The sequence below is a fragment of the Periophthalmus magnuspinnatus genome, chromosome 13 (assembly GCF_009829125.3).
Source record: "Periophthalmus magnuspinnatus isolate fPerMag1 chromosome 13, fPerMag1.2.pri, whole genome shotgun sequence".
NCBI classification, from domain to species: Eukaryota; Metazoa; Chordata; class Actinopteri; order Gobiiformes; family Gobiidae; genus Periophthalmus; species Periophthalmus magnuspinnatus.
Window position 1 is genome coordinate 13,037,442 of NC_047138.1, and position 17,831 is coordinate 13,055,272.

Consider the following 17,831-nt stretch of genomic DNA (forward strand, 5'->3'; position numbering starts at 1 on the left):
AAAACTAGACAAAGTGGTGTCAGTGGCCTACAGATTAGAGCACTTGAAGGTTAGTGCTCAGACCAGTGCATGCTGTTGTTGTGTTCTTGGGCAAGACACTTCACCCACCCAGCCTATGTATGAATGTGTTGTGTCAGGGAGTGATTGGTGGTGCTCAAAGTGGTGTAGCTTCCATCAGTCTACCTCAAGGCAGCTGTAGTTACTCAGTGGTAGCTCACCACCACTGAGTGTGAGGTGAATAAATATTGGAATGTAAAGTGCATTTAGTATCTTGAAAGGTGCAGTATATGAATCTAATGCATTATAATTATAAATGAGAGTAAGAGTTCAATAGCCAAAACAGATATCTCAGTTTTGAAAAATTGCCAAAACCTCTTCTGGAGATATTATCAGTGACAATAGGGATGGAATAATATTATATTTGGCTTTTGAAAATATTACTACACTAAGAGTAAACTCCAAGCCTCCAAAGACTTTTTCAAGCGGCACACTTCAAATATAATTAATGCCACTGTATAGCACCATATCATATCTCATATTGGCATTGCTGCTCATGTAAATTCTAAACCATTTGCAAGTTTATATGGTGAATTTTTTATACAGCAATTACAGATGTAAGAAGGAGATCAAAGTTGAATTTGACAGGACTTATTTAGGCGGTGAGTTTGCATACACAGGCAGAGGCTCATGCTGTTAAGATTATTGTCTCAGTCAGTGGGGCCGCAGTCAGTCATTAATTAAAACTCGATTAAATGTAGGCTCTCTTCATTTAATCTGTATCATGTGTCACATTGCTAAACATGCTGTACTCGTTTGGGTAAGAGTGCTGCTATGGAGACTCAAGGTAAAATCATTAGAACTATGTCAGATTAGTGCTACTGCCCTAAAATTACAATGTTTTAAATTGAGTGTAGAAAAAATGTGACTTGGAATTTTCAATTTTATTATTAATTGTTATTATTTATGTTTTTTAAACCAACTTTCAGTTCCTATACCATATGAGGTTGTTTGAAATTTAAATATCTAATACAAAATGGTTGAAATGGTTATAGTTATATTATGTTTTCTGCTGCTGTGTGTCTTTGAACAAGACACTTTTGTGCATGAATGTAAATGATTTGAGAATAAAGAAATCAGTCTGACACTGACTACCTCATCATCAATTATGAATGATGCATTTTATTTTTGAAAATATAGTTTACCCCAGCAGTTCAGTTCCTTGAACTTCCCCTTGCCTTGGCTATGTTAAGCTTGTGCAGCTTCTCTTAATGAAAAATATTGTCATGCCAGCGCTTTATAATGAATGACCTTATGAATCCTTTTTAATAAATATCTCCATGACGACCGCAGGATCAAACTGAAATCCCTCAAACAAATTAATTTCCTCATTCATTTGTGGATCCTATTTGTGCAATTACGGTTTTAGCGATCAGACGGAGGTAATGCACAACAGAGATGAAAGGCGAGTTGTGTTTTAACCCAGCTTCAAACAGCCAGCTTTGTATGTATCTCAAAATCTGCTTCGACTGGAAAGAGAATAGCTAATAAATGCCTCTCCGGGCAATTTCAGCTGTACTCAGGAAAAACCTTGAAAGAATGACTGTGCCCTAGTTGTTGTAAGTTGGGAATGATCTTGGCATTATCCTGGTGCTGATGTGCTGTTAGCCCTCTAGCGTTGTGTCCGTGTAGACTTAATTAAACTCCTCAGCTAGCCGTCCGCCCGGAGTTACGCTCTCCCAGTCTTCTTCCCGTCTATTACCTCTGATTTATGAGTGTGGTGCTCCGGGGAAATGGCAGATGACTGAGAAGGAGCCGTTTTAAGGCCCAGGACGGTGAAGGATGTGAGGATTTGTAAGCAGGTCAGACATTGCCTTGTTCAACAGCTGCTTGATAGGGATCACATTTACATAACACTATACCTGGGCACGGGGAGCAGTTTGATGCACGCTAATAGGGGTTTAAGGACATTCCTAGAGAGTGAATAGGGCACACTGCCAAAGGGGTCAAATGTATTCATACATGTTTTGTAAGCATGAACTTTTCTGAAATCAATTATAACGGTCTGTGTAATGTAAACAAAGAAAGAGTTAAATAAAAGTTCATTCATAAGCATAGACTGTACATATATATAAATAGACATAGCTAACTTGCTAGCCATCAGGTTCCAAGTAGGGGGTGATCATGGGCGTGCCTCTGGCTAAAAACTCTGGCTCCAATTCACTTTACATTAGAAAACTGTCCCCCCTCTCCCCGTAAATGCTGCTGTCAGGCTCGTCACGTCTGTATTGCCCTACGTGATCCTGGTATTTTTATTTTGCTATTGTGTCCGTAACTCAAGATATGAAGATTAATAAGAGACAAATCAGCTGCCTTCTTTCCCTGAGGTTGCTCCCGCTAGCATTATTAACAACAGCTTTGCTCCAGATTGCCTCTTTGGTTGCTATGATACTCACAGTCGGAATTCTAAATACTCCCATAGTCAACTTCTTTATATAGTCTGTGTTCAAAAGAAGATGTCCAGAATGCTACTTTTTTTTGTTTGGGGTTTTTGTTGTTTGTTTGTTGTTGGGTTTTTTTGCCTGAGAATACAAATGAGATGTAGTCAACTTCATATGTGCAGGCACAGGTTAAAGGCAGATGTGTTATGTTCAGACCAGAGGGTAGTAAGCACTAAGAGACTAAGCCTAGTGCCACCACTTAAACCACCTCCGGTTTTTCTTCTTGTCCTTCTTATCCATCTGGGCTACTCCACTATGGCTGTGGTCTGCTGCAGCTGATCTTCTGATTCCTTCAGGGACATCTCTAGCTCTTCACATCGGAGGAGGGCAGATGGTTTCTCCTACTCGCTGTGGTTCAGTCATAAAGGTCCTCTTGTGTGTGTCCAAGTCTGTTTGGAACTACAGAAGCAAGCTGAATTGGCCCCTCCTACCACCATTAATACTGAGACAATAAGGATGAAAATGATTGTAAAAAATAATGTAGTGTACTTTATGAATAGTCCAGTCCAGACATCCTTCCATCCATCCAATTTCTTCCGAGGCCGAGTCGGGGGGCAGCACTCTAAACAGGGACTCCCAGACTTCCCTCACCCCAGACACGTCCTCACACATGGGACCACAAGGCATTCCCAGGCCAGCCGAGAGACATAGTCCCTCCAGCGTGTCCTGAGTTTTCCCTGGGGCCTCCTTCCGGTGGAACATGCCCAGACAATTATAACTAAATGAGTCGTGAAGTTAAGAAGCAGCTAAAATTATTTGTCAATTTTGTCAGGAATAAATTTGGAGTAGCCTACATAGTATAGCTAACATGGCCAACACCCAAAGCAGAATACGCTCCAGATTCTGATAAAGCCATAAGCACAACTAGTTATTCCTTTTGCGCACATTACACACTATGGACTAAAGTGCGTTCCTGAAGAGCACTCTAACACTTACTGCGTCTTTCTAGACGAGGACGCATATCAACAGAATGTTGTGTAATTATACTTAAATGTTTGTTTGACCTTTTGTTGCCTAATCTATACATCAATTTAATATGTGTACACAAGGATTATACTGAATGCCAGTTGCACCATTAACTTTTACTGGCAGCACGTTGTAATGACCAGCAACAATTACGGAAACGTAAGCAGAGCTATAACACTGTGAGTGACTGTATGTGAGCGTCTGGTGTCAGGGGTTGAGACACTTAAGGTTAAGTGTGTTTAAACTCCTTTATTAAAACTATTTATTTTTTATGCAGATTCCAGATTCCATATCTCAAGAAATAACCTCAATTTACCTCATTTACTTATTATTTAATATGATATTGTCTTCTAAACATGTGCCACAACCATAGGCTTTACACAAATTCTGGGATTTACTACTAGTTCTACTGTCCTCTCCAGATTCTTAAATTTTTTTTGGTATGACTATTATTTTATTCTTGCCTAGTAACTTGATGCATTTTCAGAAAGAATTAAAAACTTAAAACTACTGGCATCAGTAAATATGTCAATTATTTCACCATTATAAAAGATCAACGATGTGTCCTCTGATATAAACAAAGCATCATAGTTAGTACATTATATTGCATGAGTCATTCACTCTCTACACCACATAAACCGTAAGCTACAAACCCACTGCTGTAGACACAGCTGCCATGAGGCTTACTGGCAGAGACATGTCTGCTAATCTGTGCCTATGGTCACTCTGACCACCATCAAATTCACTGTTAGGCCTGGTGAGTCGCCTTGAAGTTTGCCTTTTCATTTACTTTCAGAATACTAATATGTAACAGTTTGAATTTGTATGAACTGTATTGCATGAATACGCAAAGATGTTGGTGATGGTCTCTTTGCCCTGAATTTATTAGTTAATTTTAATACTTAAAACTCAGACTTTTTTATTCTTTTCAAACAACTCAGCATATTTCATTGTTTCATTGTGTTTCATTGGGCCTTAGCATGTGCTGGGGATTATGTGCAGCACTTTGGAAACTGTATTTGTTTATGAAATGTGCTATATAAATAAAGTGGATTGGATTGGATTATGGGAAGCAGGTGAATGAATACAGCAAGTCTGTCATCAAGAAATGACTGTGAAAGGTCATAACACAGCTCCTGACATTTACCTGGGCACACATCTTATTGCAAGTATTGTTCGAATTCTCTTCCTCTTTTTACTAATACTGAGGTGACGTGGATCTGGCAAGCCACTCAACAAGTCCTCAATGGCTGATTGGTGGAGAGCTTTGACATTGTTTGTCTGCTAGCACTGAAATACTTTTCTTATTTGAATTAGCGTTTTGCGGTATTCAGACAGAAGTGCAGCTTTTTCCACATTCACAACAGCACTCTGCAGCTTGATTGAGTGATCATAGCTAATCATATTTAATCTCATCTAATCGTATGTAATAAGCCAGTTGGGGTGCTCAGGAACGACAAGAAGACACTCCACTCTCTTTACTCATCCCACACTCCAAATCAGTTAATATTCGTGTTTACTTCATGTGCAAAGCCGGGGGGGCGCGTTGTGTTAGATCAACGGCTGAAGCTGCAGGGGCTTTTTGTAGAGTTGAAAAAGCAACAAGATGCTAGAACAAAACTCGATTGTGGATGATTTGGAACGGAGCTGACATTTACAGGCAAAGATTCTTTCCTTTATCAGCTTTTGTCCAATTTGAATTCAACGCACAGTTTTTAAGCTGTTGTTTCTTAAGCCATAGAGATTTCTTACAGTGTTTTCCAGCACTTTGATCAGACGTTGACGTCCTGCTCCGATGTTGCTTCAGACAGCCCTGACATGTAGTAATAATGTACAGAGATAAGCAGAAGCGTGTGGATTTAGGGAGACTCATTGTGGCATCAAAGAGGATGAGATGGCAAAGCGTCTGAGAAATCAGCTTTTATGAGTCAAATGTTGTTAAATACACTACGCACACTTTATGCAATATAGTTGAAAAGGCTCATAGGTTTCATATTTACTACCAGGCACCCTCATGTCAGTTATCAAGTTATATATATTCAGATGTTGTTGTTTTTAAGAATTGTCTCCTGGATTGTGGGGGCACATTAATATTGACAGAAAATTCTTCACAATCTTAGCAAAAAGCAACAAAAAATGTAAAAAGTAGAAATTCCTCTGACATCTGCAGTAACAGAATTTTTTTTTTTTTTTTTACAACATACGGATATGTCTCATGCTCTGAAATTATCCTTCTGGAGTTACCTAAGCACAATATCTGCATCGATGCTTCACATGAACTGATTTGTCACTATATGTAATAGTTTTTATTGTGTAATATCGAAAATCACACATAGAAATGGCCTGTTAGAGTCTTTTCTACCTGTTGCAGGTTTTGGCATCTTCTCTTGCAGGTACCTATTAATGGTTAGCATTTGTTTGTCTTTGCACATTTATTTATTTACTCATTTGTGTTGGAAAGTAATGGTCTGGATACATCTCATGTTTCCCTCCTATTCCAATAAGCTGTATCAATACTCAGTGGTTAGGGCACTCATCCACCAACCTAAAGGTCGAAGGATCGGTTTCTGCTTGGACCAAGTTCTGCCATGTCCTTAGGATATACCTTGCCTAGTACGAATGTAGTGTGTGAGTGAAGGTTGGTGGTGCTTCCATCAGTCTGCCTCAGGGCAGCTTTGGCAACAATAATAGCTGGTCACGTTGAGTTTGGAGTGAATGAATAATGTGCAGGGTAGCACTTTGAGAAGCTTTTTCACCCCTCTAAAGTGCCTTACAAGTGCTAAGTATTATTATTTATTATTACTAATGGTTCTAAATGGAGTGTATGCAATGTTGAAAATTATTTATTATCTGTATCTACTGTATTAAAATGTGCTGCCTGCTTTTGTAGAAAATGGAGACGTTTTATCTGGAATCTCTGAAGACTCCATTGAATCCCAATTACTGTGCTTAATCAAGCATTTTAAGCCTAATCATTTCTGCTCGTCCTCTTAAGGCAACTCATCCAACAAATTATGATTTATTTCCTTCTTTCAATATTGAAATTTCTCCTCGTCAAGACTTTTAAGAACAAAGTCAGAAGTGTGTTTGACATCTTGACTCTAAGCTCTCTTATATCAAATCATGCACGCAGCAGTGCCATCTTAAAAGACACATGTCATCACAGATAAAAGCAGATCCAGTGTTAATTTGAATCCGGCTGCTCACAGGGTGAATCCAATTAAGATAACCATCGTCTTTTCAAATGGGCCCCCAGAGGCTGAGTGCTTTGCAGCTTTCCAAAACAGCGGCAACTAGAAGCACACATTTGGTCTAATCTCCTACACATATGCGCACTACTCATTTTACAAACAATCTGATCACTGAATTCCCCCAAATGTTTCACAAAATCCAAGTCCCTTAAGACATATTTCTTAACTCCAGCGAGCATCAATTGGATCTAAAATGTCCCTGTTTAAATATTGTTTGTGCATTGCCAAGAGAAATATCGAGGGAAGAGCGGCAACAATATGAATCTTGTACCAACAAACTAAAGCCAGCGCCGGAGGCTTGAAGACGCACAGTTCATAAGCAAGTGTTGATATGGCTGTGTTTATTTTCCCAGGATGCTTTACTGCGGCTGGCGGCGGTGGTGGATGTGCGGTCACTTCGGGGCGCACTACGAGACAGTGTCCAGGAGCTGCTGCCCTCTACGGTATCCACACACACACATATTCATATTTGATTTATTATGTAACAGTTGTTGGATACAAAAGGGAGTACAGATACCAGAGAGAAATCACAAGGCTTATCACAGTAAGTAGATTGACATTACATTACAGGATGATGTCAAAATGAGTAATGTATAGATGTAACATTATGCATATGGATATAAATAGTTACCTTTACAACTTCTGTTAGATAATGCAGTAACATCTTGATTTTCAGTTTTTAAAAGTCACAACACACATACAGATATTGGACTAGCAGTAGGTGCCAACATATTACAACCCAGAAAGTCAGTACACCCACACAATTCATGTGGCTTCACTTAAAAATTTGGACATTCAAGTGGGACAAGGGACAGGGGCTGTGCAGAACAACCAAAAAATGAGCAGGTGGTCACCCTAACTCCTACTTTTGCTATTACAATAAAGCTCAACTGCAATACCTTTAAGGTCCTATATTATACAAAATGGACTCTAGTGAGCTTTAAGCCATGTTATGATGTTGTTGCCTTCTCAAAAATATACTTGTAGTTCTGTACCTGTACCTGTACCAGTACCTGTAGTTTTGTTTCATTCACCCATGTTTCAGTAATCCTTTCTCATTAGTCTGTCTACATCTCCAAAGCTCAAAATGCTCTGTTCCACCTTGTGATGTCATGAAGTGGTAGTTTTCAAATTACCAGCTTCGTTTTGCCTTTATTTCAGTAGAGACTGACAATTCCAGGAATGAAATTATCCCAATGATTCTAGTGAAAGTGTATGGAGTTAACAGAGTGTTTTCTGCTTGAAATAAAAACTCAATGTAAATAAGCAGGGTTTCTGTGTTAGACATGTGTGAATGAAAGAAAACCCTATTCCAGGTATGTTTTTAATGAGGAAACAAAATAGATCCGAAAATAGTGTAATATGTGCCCTTTATACTGTTGGTAGATTTTTTTTTTATTCTAAATGATGTAAGCATCTATTTTGTTTGCCAATAACTATACCCGTTTTCCTTCAGGAGTGTGTCTGCGTGTACCTGCTGGAGGGAGAAGTGCGCTTGCTGTGTGATGACCCTCCACATGAACTGCCACCGGAGGGCAAGATCAGGTGGGCTCTGCTCTCACCTGTCGCACATGTGTGTATGTTTATGTGTGTGTGTATGTGTGTGTTTGTGTGGGAGGAAGAAGGTGGAGGGGCGCACAGCGTCCCAGCTGTGCACTCATTTGCTTCACCACGTGGAGAAGGACCGCAGCACAAAGAGGTGCCAGTGCGGGGCTGCTCTGTGGGAGATACAGGTGTTGTGTGAACGATTATGTGCTCCAGAATGAGAGAAATGTGACAGATCACACATATGAGCAGCAAACACAGGCTGTCTCATTTATTAACACAAGAATTCTGTTTGTTACTCTTCTTTTTTATTTAAAAATGAAAAACTAAAAAGAATAACCAAAGCAATGTCATGGGGGTTCGGTGGATTTTTTGAGAGATTGGACAAAAAAAATGATGTAATTTTGTTACATCATTTTGAAAAGATCAGTATCTAAATATTATTCAAAAGTTGGGGTAATCTCACTCAGAGTCTGTGGGGAAGGGCAATAGTGAAAAGAATCCGAATGATAAACTATCAGTTAGTTGTGACTAATTCAAGACATAATGTGAACTTGGCTTTAAAGGGATAATCAAACCTTTATTGAGAAAATTGCAGCATGCACTTGTCACTTGTAGCTCCAATTTATAATTTGGTATTGCATCAGAGAAAAATACTGGTTTGAAATAACTACTATGCACACATTTCATGAATTGTATGGTTTCACAACATCACACTCCAGCCCTGGCTCTAAATGTTCTCTTGTTTAACTTGTTAACGTCTTTTATGTCACATGTGAAACCATCTCCTTCACTCTCTTTCCAACCTTTTGTTCCTATCAACATGCTTTCCACACACCCCCTAAGGTCTTCTTATCCTCCTCCCGCTGCGTCTCTGTCCCCCTCCTGCTTGCTGATCCCACCCCCCTCTCCTAGTGGGGGTATGACAGGGGCTAATAGCCAAGGTGACAGTGGCCCTGGGGTCCCTCACTCAGAAGTCAATCGGTCTCCAGCTCTTAAGTGCTCTCCAAAGCTCTCCAAGCCTCCGTGTGCTCCTGTTGTCGCGACTGCAGCGCTGATGCTAGTGGCACGACAGCGGAGAAAACCAACATTGCATTATTGATGAAAGTGTCTGTTTGTCAGACAAGAAGCCGCTCCCTAACACTTAATTTCCACACAAACTGGAGATCAGTGGTGAGCATGCTAAAGCTAATACACTTGACAGAAAGAACAAGAGCGAGGAGGGCTGCAGTGAATACACAGTTACAAGCAGTGGTCACATGTAGTAGAGAGACATGGTTATTCAACAGTGCCATACCTAAAGATGCACTGTTACTGCTAGTGCCACCTGCTTGTCTCCCTGTAGACATTAATCCAGTGACTAGAATATTCCACTGAATGGTATTGAATGTATTATAAGTTAGAGGCCCGTAATATCTGAAACTTACCAGCAATCACTCTTGGAGATTTATCAGCATGGTGGCAGCAAAATTCTCACAGCAAGAAGGTCTCAGGTTCAATTCCCAGGCAGAGTTTGCATGTTCTTCCTCTGGGTGGCTTTCCTCTAGGAATTCCAGTTTCCTCCATCCAAAGACATATTAGAGTTTACTTTATAGGTATTCCTGACCAGTGCCACTCAACCTTTTAGAAGTGGAGAGTGGCCGCAGTGCAGCACTGGGAAACTTTTTCCAGATCTTGTGCTGGTCATCATAAGGAATAGCCTGGTAGTAGGATAAAGTACTTTTATTGATTTACAAGGCTCTTCGAGCTCTTCTTTTACTCTTATTTGTTTATTTGATCTGCTTTTATCATATGAGCCCTCTCAAGTCCTCAGGTAGTCATCTTTTACATGTCCCAAGAGTCCAAAGTAAAACTCACGTCATTCAGTTTTTATGGCCTTCGTCTGTGCAACAATCAACCTGAAGACTTGAGGTCCGCTGTGTTTATATTTAAAAAATTTTAATACTTCATTTTGGTACATTTTTATCTTTTTAACAATATCTTAAACAGCCTCTGTTTTCTGTTACGAATGTTTGTGTGTGAAGCACAAAAACAACACTGACATTTTCCCGTCTTTTCTTATCTTAGTGGAGGACATCAGAAATGACACCGTAGTGAAGTTACGTTAAATGCTTGTTTATCTTCACAAATTTGTTATTACACGTTAGCTATCACATAGCCACCTGCATGAAGGTTAAATGACCATATTAAATGAACTGTACTTGGACATTCTGTTAGTTGTCTTCCTGTGATGCACCAGCTTACGTAAGGCTGTTATCAGAGCCCAGCATACACAGGTACAAACAGTAGTAATACACAGCCGCTGAAACCATTTCCAGAAGGCCACTTGGTTCAAGCTCCAATTTCCACCTCCATTAACTCAACCTTGAGATACAAAGACTCTGAAATACTAAGTCTGGCCAAAGATGCCGGATTGTAAAAATGCCCCCATTTTTGTAGCAAAGAGGAAGAGAAGGCACGCTAGCGCCTGACAATTGGCTGTGAGTATAATGTAAATAGAGAAACTGAGGGTGCCAAAGTGTCCCCTTTCCCTTGCAGGGCAGGGTGTGGCATAGGTGCAGGTGAGGGCTGATCTTTGCTGCTTGCAGCTGTATTTTTTTGTTATGCTCGAATGAGGAAATAGCAAAAAATGCTGCAAAATAAGTACACGGTGTTTAAGGTTTCAGAAGTAAAAGAAATGATGGCATCAGGATTGCACAACATGTTTCAATCTGTGTGAACAGTTTAAACAGTATGGCTACAATTTATTTGTATTTACTGTTTTTTATAACAGATGTTGTGCAGTTGTGCAAACAAATAATTATGCATTATTGCAGTAAAAACATTATGCAATATCATAAACCAAAAAATATATCCTTATACAAACTTCTTCCTGTATGTATGGCCTGCCTTTAAAGGACATATATTATGCAAATTAGACTTTTTTGAGCTTTAAATTATTATTGTTATATTGTTTATTGTTTTATTGTCCCTTAGTCCAAAACTTACCTGAAGTTATATTTTGCTTCATTCACACTTTTTTTCTATTAATCTTGAACAAGGCCATCTTTGTCACAACAATATGTGTCCTTTAAAATACTGGTTAATTTCATCTTTACACTCCATTACCACATTTGTACTAGGAATAATAATAATAATAATACATTTTATTTGTTAGGCGCCTTTCAAGGCTCTCAAGGTCGCCGTACATACATAGGTACACAATACAAATTGAAACAATGTAAAATGATAAAAAATACATTTAAAAACAAATATAGATTAAAGCAAATATAGATTAAAAGACAGAGCAGTTATGGTCAGAGTGGTCAGGGTGAGAAGACCTTTCTAAACAGATGAGTTTTGAGTTTAGATTTGAAGTGTGAGAGTGAGTGTGTGTTGCGGAGGTCACGGGGGAGGGAGTTCCAGAGCTGGGGAGCAGAGCAGCTGAAGGCTCTGCTCCCCATAGTGACGAGACGGGCAGGAGGGACAGTGAGGTGCAGGGAAGAGGAGGAGCGGAGGGAGCGGGCGGGTGTGGAGATGTGAATGAGGTCAGACAGGTATGGAGGGGCCAGGTTGTGGAGAGCTTTGTATGTGAGGAGTATGATTTTGTAGTGTATGCGGTGCGTGATGGGGAGCCAGTGGAGCTGTTGCAGGACAGGTGTGATGTGGTGATGGGAGGGTGTGTGTGTGATAATGCGGGCAGCTGAGTCTATAGTCAATAGTCTATACGGGAAGTGACCAGGCTATGGATGAGGATGGCGGTGGTGTGTGGGGTGAGTGAGGGACGGAGGCGGTGGATGTTTCTGAGGTGGAAGTAGGCGGACCGGGTGATGTTGTTGATATGGGAGGTGAAGGAAAGTGTGCTGTTGAGGATGACACCCAGACTCTTTACCTGAGGGGAGGGGGAAATAGAGGAGCCATCAGTGGATATGGAAAAAGGATTTATTTTGCTTAGGGTGGATTTGGTGCTGATCAGTAGGAGTTCTGTTTTATTGCCGTTAAGTTTGAGGAAGTTTGAGGTGAACCAGGTTTGTATTTCTGTGAGGCAGTCTGTCAGGGAGGAGGATACCATAGTATATACTTTAGTAGTTATTACTTATAGTAATTACTTTTAGAAACAATCTATGGTGAATACTTAGCAGTAAAATATATATAGGCTAAAAATATCCTTATGTAAATTTTCATGATCACCCTCTAATCTACCCTCTGTGGCATGGCAGGAAACACACAGGGATTTCCTTGACTTGTAATCGCTGACACTTCCACATGTGTTGGCCTACATAATACTAGATGCATAATGGAATATGTAAAATAGAATACAGGGGGACCATGGCTGTGCAGAAAACTATGATGTCCAATCTGTCGACAAGGTTAAAATAAGGAGAGCAGCAGAGAGAATAGTTTCTGTTTGGGGTTTTTTGTATATATAAAGTAGTGGCATCTTGAGAATTGTAACATATAAAGAGAGAGAAAAAAGAAAGAGATTTATGGAACGAAGAAGAGTAGCTTTAGCCATAAAAGTAATTTGGTTATTTCTGTGTAACGGACCACTGATGCCCCAAAAATCTACACAATTTTGTTGTATCATAGATTTGTATTTTTAGTCGCACAAAAAAGAGTTTTTTCTTAATTGTTAAAATAACCCTCAATCAGGAACACAGAATTACAGTTAAAACAGGAAAATCCAATTTCTACCATTTCTGTCTCCCTCAATTTCAACAGTTGCTACTCTATTTATCCAACCCACCTGTGCATTGATGTTTCCAATCTTTTCACATCTCACAGAAACACAAAGCCTGTATTTTGCTTATCGATGGGTGGCTGCACTCTCTTTGGCCTAATGATTGTGGAGCCTTTGCTTTGAACAAAGACATCGCAAAAGGTCAAGCGCATTGGCTGCTGTAGTAAACCAGGATGGAAAAGCTTTTTGACTGAATCCGACTACTCCTCGTGCACGTTTAAATCAATGCACCATGTAGAGATATGGGCACACTGCTCACAGGGGTTTGGACTTGCTGGGAGCATGAGAGACACACGGTATGGGATTTACGAGGCAGCGGACCGTCACCTGTGCTCTCATTTCGATTATTTTTAGTCTGAAGACATTGTTGCTAAGATCACATTTGTTAGGTACACTATTAAGAACAGGAAATTAATCAGGAATCCGCAGTGAAGTGTTTCAATGAAGCAATCCATTGTCTCCCCTTTCCCAGAACTGATTTGTGGACTTTTCTGTGAACTGCAATAGGTTGTACTGAGAATAGTACACATGGAATTACTGAACTCAAGGATCGTGGGTTGAATGTTGGCTATTATATTTGAAAAAATCAGACAAATGCAAGATACTTTTGACCAGGGGTGTTCAGACTTTTTCAGTATGTGAGCTACTTTTAAAATGATCGTGTCTGAAAGATCTACCACCTATTACAAAAATGTTAAACATATATTTAGTTGTAAATGTATTATGAATTCTTACATGTACAGTGCATTTTGATGTACCTTGCACAACGTCATGAGATAATACTGCACAACACAATTGAACTTCTTACATGTTCATAATTACTTGAATGATGATTACTGCTCTGATGACTTGCACTGAATGGAATCAGTGAGGGATGCATAGTTCAGGCAGTAGCTTCTGACAGCCAGCCAGGAGTAAAATTGCATTTTTCGTTTGAAAGCGATAACAGAGCTAATCATGTTGATTACGGTTTTGTCTTTTTTTAATAGCCATAAAAAACATGTTAAACAAAGTATCAGAATTTACTGCATTTTTTCACACAACTACTTCTATTTTACACATCCATCCATAATTTTTCTTTTACGCATCGAATAAATGACTGGGAAAATCCCCACAGCACCGCGCTCTGATTCATCACCTTCGAGGGACAACAGAGGCAGATTACCGTAATGACGGTAAAATATTTAGATGTCTCCGCTTTGAGACGGCGTTTGAATTTGAGAGCACGACTAGTTGCGGAGTTACGCTGCTGGAAAGTCCGCAACCGCACTCTATCTGCGACGATAGGATCCGACGCTGTAGGGTTAAGCTAACTCGCACTTGTTTATGCATGTGCAGTGCCCATGATGTGACCTAGAGTCAGGTGTAACCTGACTGGTTGTCCTGTATATTAGTCATGTGACTGGACGGATGACGGGACGTGATCTACCCAAAATGCCTTCGCGATCGACTGGTAGATCGTGATCGACTGGTAGATTGCGATCAACTGGTAGATCGCGATCGACATAATGAACACCCCTGCTTTTGACCATCCATCCATTTTCTTCCGCTTATCCTTGGCCGGGTCGCGGGGGGAGCAGTCTAAGCAGGGACTCCCAGACTTCCCTCACCCCGGACACGTCCTCCAGCTCCTCCGGTGGGACCCCAAGCCGTTCCCAGGCCAGCCAAGAGACATAGTCCCTCCAGCGTGTCCTGGGTCTTCCCCGGGGCCTCCTCCCAGTGGGACATGCCCAAAACACCTCCCTAGGGAGGCGTCCAGGAGGCATCTTAAGCAGATGTCCGAGCCACCTCAACTGGTTCTTCTCGACGTGTAGGAGCAGCGGCTCTACTCCGAGCTCCTCCCTTGTGACCGAGCTCCTCACCCTATCCCTAAGGGTGCTCAGCCGCTTGTATCCGCGACCTTGTCCTTTCGGTCATTACCCAGAGCTCATGACCATAGGTGAGGGTAGGAACATAGATTGACCGGTAAATCGAGAGCTTTGCCTTTGGACTCAGCTCCTTCTTTACCACAACGGACCGATACAGCGACCGCATCACTGCAGACGCTGTACCGATCCGCCTGTCAATCTCACGCTCCATCCTTCCCTCACTTCCATCCACTTGAGGCAGAGACTCACCACCCACTCGGAGAGGGCAAACCACCTTTTTCTGGTCGAGAAAAAATGGCCTCGGATTTGGAGGAGCTGATTCTCATCCGAGCCGCTTCACACTCGGCTGCAAACCGCCCCAGTGCCTGCTGCAGGTCCTGGCTCAAAGAAGCCATCAGGACAACATCATCCACAAACAGCAGAGATGAAATCCTGTGGTTCCTGAACCAGACCCCCTCTGGCCCCTGGCTGTGCCCAGAAATTCTGTCCATAAATATAATGAACAGAACCGGTGACAAAGGGCAGCCCTGGCGGAGTCCAACATGCACCGGGAACAGGTCTGACTTACTGCCGGCAATGCGAACACAGCTCCTGCTCCGGTCATACAGGGACCGGACAGCCCGAAGCAAAGAGCCCCGGACCCCATACTCCCAGAGCACCCCCCCAAAGGACACCACGAGGGACATGGTCGAATGCCTTCTCCAGATCCACAAAACACATGTGGACTGGTTGGGCAAACTCCCATGAGCCCTCAAGGACCCGATGGAGAGTATAGAGCTGGTCCAGTGTTCCGCGACCCCGACGGAAACCACATTGCTCCTCCTGAATCCGAGGTTCGACTATTGGTCGGATTCTCCTCTCCAGTACCCTGGAATAGACTTTACCAGGAAGGCTGAGGAGTGTGATTCCCCTGTAATTGGAACACACCCTCCGGTCCCCCTCCTTATACAGAGGGACCACCACCCCGGTCTGCCATTCCACAGGTACTGTCCCCGACCGCCACGCAATGTTGCAGAGACATGTCAGCCAAGACAGCCCCACAACATCCAGAGACTTGAGGTACTCAGGACGGATCTCGTCCACCCCCGGAGCCTTGCCGCCGAGGAGCTTGCCAACCACCTCAGTGACTTCAGCCAGGGTGATGGACGAGTCCGCCTCCGGGTCCCCAGTTTCTGCTTCCTCCTCGGAAGACGTGACAGTGGGATTGAGGAGATCCTCAAAGTATTCCTTCCACCGCCCGACAACATCCCCAGTCGAGGTCAGCAGCTCTCCACCCGCACTGTAAACAGTGTTGGTGAAGCACTGCTTCCCCCTCCTGAGGCGTCGGACGGTTTGCCAGAATCTCTTTGAGGCTGTCCGATAGTCCTCCTCCATGGCCTCCCCGAACTCCTCCCAACCCCGAGTTTTTGCCTCTGTGACTGCCCGAGCCGCGGCATGCTTGGCCCGCCTGTACTCATCGGCTGCCTCAGGAGTCCCACGAGCCAACAAGGCTCGATAGGACTCCTTCTTCAGCTTGACGGCCTCCCTTACTTCCGGTGTCCACCACCGGGTTCGGGGATTGCCGCTGCGACAAGGACCGCAGACCTTACGACCACAACTACGAGCAGCTGCATTGACAATAGAGGTGGAGAACATGGCCCACTCAGAGTCCATGTCCCCAGCCTTCCCCGAGATCAGGGAGAAGCTCTCCCGGAGGTGGGAGTTGAAGACCCCTCTGACAGAGGGCTCCGCCAGACGTTCCCAGCAGACCCTCACGATGCGCTTGGGCCTGCCAGGTCTGTCCAGCTTTATCCTCCGCCAACGGATCCAACTCACCACCAGGTGGTGATCAGTTGATAGCTCAGCCCCTCTCTTCACCCGAGTGTCCAAGACACGCGGTCGGAGGTCAGATGACACGACAACAAAGTCGATCATCGACCTCCAACCTAGAGTGTCCTGGTGCCACGTGCACTGATGGACACCCTTGTGCTCGAACATGGTGTTTGTTATGGACAAACTGTGACTAGTACAGAAGTCCAATAACAAAACACCACTCGAGTTCAGATTGGGGAGGCCATTCCTCCCAATCATGCCCCTCCAAGTGTCACTGTCATTACCCACATGGGCATTGAAATCCCCCAGGAGAACAACGGAGTCCCCGGTTGGTGCACTGTCTAGTACCCCTCCCAGGGACTCCAAGAAGGCCGGGTACTCCGCACTGCTGTTTGGCCCGTAGGCCGACACAACAGTGAGAGACCTGTCCCCGACCCGAAGGTGCAGGGACGCGACCCTCTCGTTCACCGGGGTGAACTCCAACACTGGCGGCTGAGCTGTGGGGCAATGAGCTCCCCGTGGGCAACGCCAGAGAAATGGAGAGTCCAACCCCTCTCAAGGAGTTGGGTTCCAGAGCCCAAGCTGTGCGTGGAGGTGAGGCAACTATATCTAGCCGGTAACGCTCAACCTCCCGCACAAGCTCAGGCTCCTTCCCCCCCAGGGAGGTGACATTCCATGTCCCCAGAACTAGTCTCCATGTCCGGAGATCCGGTCGTCGAGGTCCCTGCCTTCGACTGCCGCCCAGATCTCTCTGCACCCGCCCCTCATGGCTCCTCTCGCAGGTGGTGGGTCCACGGGAGGACGGACCCACGTCGTTCCTTCGGGCTGGGCCCAGCCGGGCCCCGTGGGGAAAGGCAGCCACCCCAGGCCTGGCTCCAGCGTGGGGCCCCGGTAACGCCAGTCCAGGCGACGTAGCTGGCCTTGTTGTTTCTGTCTTCATGATGGGCTTCTGAACGGCTCTTAGTCAGACCCGTCTCCCAGGACCTGTTTGCCATGGGTGACCCTACCAGGGGCATGAAGCCCCCGACAACATAGCTCCCAGGATCATTCAGGTGCTCAAACCCCTCCACCATGTTAAGGTGGCGGTTCGGGGAGGGGTACTTTTGACCAAGCAAGTAAATTTTCGACTGTCTATTTTTAAGAGTCATTATATGCTCTTTACGTGGTTCTG

The 17,831-nt window shown here is 43.4% G+C and overlaps 1 protein-coding gene across 2 annotated transcripts in view; it reads left to right on the forward strand.

The window, feature by feature from the left end:
* The window catches only part of LOC117380037 (cGMP-dependent 3',5'-cyclic phosphodiesterase), a 170,093-nt gene that overhangs the window by 123,018 nt on the left and 29,244 nt on the right, over positions 1-17,831 (forward strand). For both annotated transcript variants that reach the window (XM_033976757.2, XM_033976758.2), the window contains exons 3-4: positions 7,069-7,158; positions 8,172-8,260. In XM_033976757.2, coding sequence (XP_033832648.1) covers positions 7,069-7,158; positions 8,172-8,260 — 179 coding nt within the window. The remainder of the gene's footprint in view (positions 1-7,068; positions 7,159-8,171; positions 8,261-17,831) is intronic.